The 2,612-nt window shown below is 30.6% G+C and overlaps 2 protein-coding genes across 2 annotated transcripts; both read right to left on the bottom strand.

Annotated features, from left to right (window-relative positions):
* Positions 1 to 597: 597 nt before the first annotated feature.
* Positions 598 to 1,464, bottom strand: LOC136079246 (uncharacterized). Its single transcript, XM_065794972.1, has one exon. It carries the CDS (start codon positions 1,462 to 1,464, stop codon positions 598 to 600), a length of 867 nt encoding a protein of 288 aa, XP_065651044.1.
* Positions 1,465 to 1,645: 181 nt separating this feature from the next.
* On the bottom strand, positions 1,646 to 2,179 carry LOC136079245 (uncharacterized). Its single transcript, XM_065794971.1, has one exon. It carries the CDS (start codon positions 2,177 to 2,179, stop codon positions 1,646 to 1,648), a length of 534 nt encoding a protein of 177 aa, XP_065651043.1.
* Between the last annotated feature and the right edge of the window lie 433 nt (positions 2,180 to 2,612).

Here is a 2,612-nt window from a genome sequence, read left to right as displayed (position 1 = left end):
GCCCTAGCCCTACACGAATAAAAATTTTCAACTGATTATGCTATTAATTGATTTTCGGTTCATTATTTAAATAAAATGAAAGACAATATTAAAGATTAATTGTTTTTATTATTATTATTCCTATTCACCAACAATCACAAATATCGTAAATATTTAAGCATAATAAATTCATAACAAAAACAAGTTATTTAATTTTAAGATTTTTAATGACGCAGTTTTCGAACCTTTATTAGTGCATATTCCTTTATAACCTCATCGTAGTTTAATGACTTTGTAATTTTATGTTCTATGGATAGAAGCATTAGATAAGCCAATCTGTTATCACTCATTGTATTTCTTTGCTTATTTTTAATAAAACTCATTTTGGAAAATGATCTCTCTGCTTCACAATTGGTTATAGGCATTGTAAGGAAAATTTTCATTACTGTGTACAAATTCGAAAAAGTATCCATAAGGTGTTTGTCATAAATTATTTTTAAAATTTCAGCACAATTAATTTGGCTTTGCTCGTTTACTACAATTATGGTAATATTCTTTAAAATGAATGCATTCGTTTTTCAGCGTGGCAAAATCTTCCATATCCTCTTTATAAAACTTTCATGCATTCTGCATACTGGATTCATCTATTATTTTTGTTTTCTTGTTTCCAATATCAAATAAGAATTTAAAATTCTCAGAATTTTCCTTGTATATATTTTTTCTTTCTTGAAATTCATTTTGAAATTTGTCCAAAACGACATTTAAGATTTCAATTTTAAATTTGTTTTTCCCTGTTAAGTTGCTCCCACACCCTGTTGTACCGTCTGAGTATCTTAGTATTCTTTTTATTTTATCTTTATATTCCGAACTAAGGTAATTAGTTAAAGTTTTTGCTAATATCTCGTATTGGGTCAATTCGGTGTCGAAATTGTTTCTTTTTTCTTTAATGAATCCTTCAAGTGATGAAAGAAGACCGGAAGCGTCTAACAAATCTAGTCCGGCTGTCTGTATTTTTTTATTTACTTTATTAATTCTTTCCAGAATTTGTTCCCAAAAAATAACCAAAATTCTATTTTCCAATGAAGTCATTTTTGAAAATAATGTCTTCGCTTCTTCTCTTTGGTCCATTTTTTCTTGGTCATCGTTTGCAATTGATTTTAAAACCGTTAAAATTTCTTCATAATTATTTTTTAAAGCTTTAACAACTTCATAATGGTTGCACCATCTGGTTTTGCCTAAACTTTTTAGGGTGTGCGTTTTCTCATTTATTTTTAAAGCGTCGGTAAATGCATTCCATTTTTTAGTAGAACTTGAAAAAAACACAAATAATTGCTGAATTGTACCGAAAAATATTACAACTTCATGCACAACTTTTGCGGCTTCTATCCCTATCAGATTTAAACTATGTGCTGCACACGGTGTATATACTGCCAACTGATTTTCTCTCTGCAGTAGTGCCCTTAAGCCGTTATATTGGCCTGACATTTTGGCGGCATTGTCGTATAAATGGCCGCGACAATTTTTGATGGACAAATTATTTGTATCTAAAATTGTTTTGACTACATTTAGTAGAGATTTTCCAGTATGTGAAGTGATTAGGGTAATTGTTAAAAATCGCTCGAATACATCACCTTGATAGCAATATCTTAGCATAATAGCGAGTTGATCAACATGCGCCACATCCGGGGTTGAATAAAACAACGATCGAATAATATTTTGTCGAATTGACTTTCTCTATAATTGTTTTTGTTACTTTTTTCGCCATTAATGTAATAATTTCTTCATACACAGTTTTGGTTAGGTAAGAAACAGAGTGTTTTTTTCCTGAACATTTCTGTATGTGCTCTTTAAGAAACGGATCGAATTCAGCAATCAATTCCAAACAGCCCATAAAATTGCCAATATTTGGAACACTAAATGTTTCATTGTGACCACGAAATGCTAAACCTCGTTCACTCAAAAACTTAACAACAGCAACAACACGCTTCAAAATTTTATAAAATTTATCTGATTCCTGCTCTAATTCTTGCATTAATTGTTTATCGATTGTATTTTTCCTTTCTTTTCGCGTTGTCCAATTTATAACGGCGTTCTTGTGCGGCGTAGAATTTTGGTGGAGAATGACATATTCCTCTCCATGCTTCCAATCAGAGAACCCTTTGGAAAATGCTTGTACGTTTATAGAAAATAATTTGCACATTAAACAATATATGTTTCCTGTACTTTTCAAATAACATATCCAATTTCTTGACACTGGCTGTGCATTTTTAAGCCGTTTTTTAAATAGTTTTTCGGAAAAATATCGATTTTGTGTTTTCGAAATTCTGCACGAAGCTGCATAATCACGTTTATGGAAACCCTTATTTTGAAAATATGTCGTATCTTTGGTTAAACAAAAATTAATGAAATCGCTATTTAATATATCCGGCCATGTGCCCAAATCACAAAAATTATCTTCGGAGGGTAGTTCAACGATGTATGGGGATGTTTGAATTTCTGATGATTCAAATATTGAAACATTTTGATCATTATTTTTATCTTTAATTTGAGCTGAAGATGTTTTGTCAATCTAGGATTGGATTGAAAAGAAGTTGGTTAATGTTTTACATTTTTTTATTGCGTCTTGCTTCTGT

This window comes from Hydra vulgaris, chromosome 04 (genome assembly GCF_038396675.1).
Source record: "Hydra vulgaris chromosome 04, alternate assembly HydraT2T_AEP".
NCBI lineage: Eukaryota > Metazoa > Cnidaria > Hydrozoa > Anthoathecata > Hydridae > Hydra > Hydra vulgaris.
This window is presented reverse-complemented; position numbering and strand designations above follow the sequence as displayed.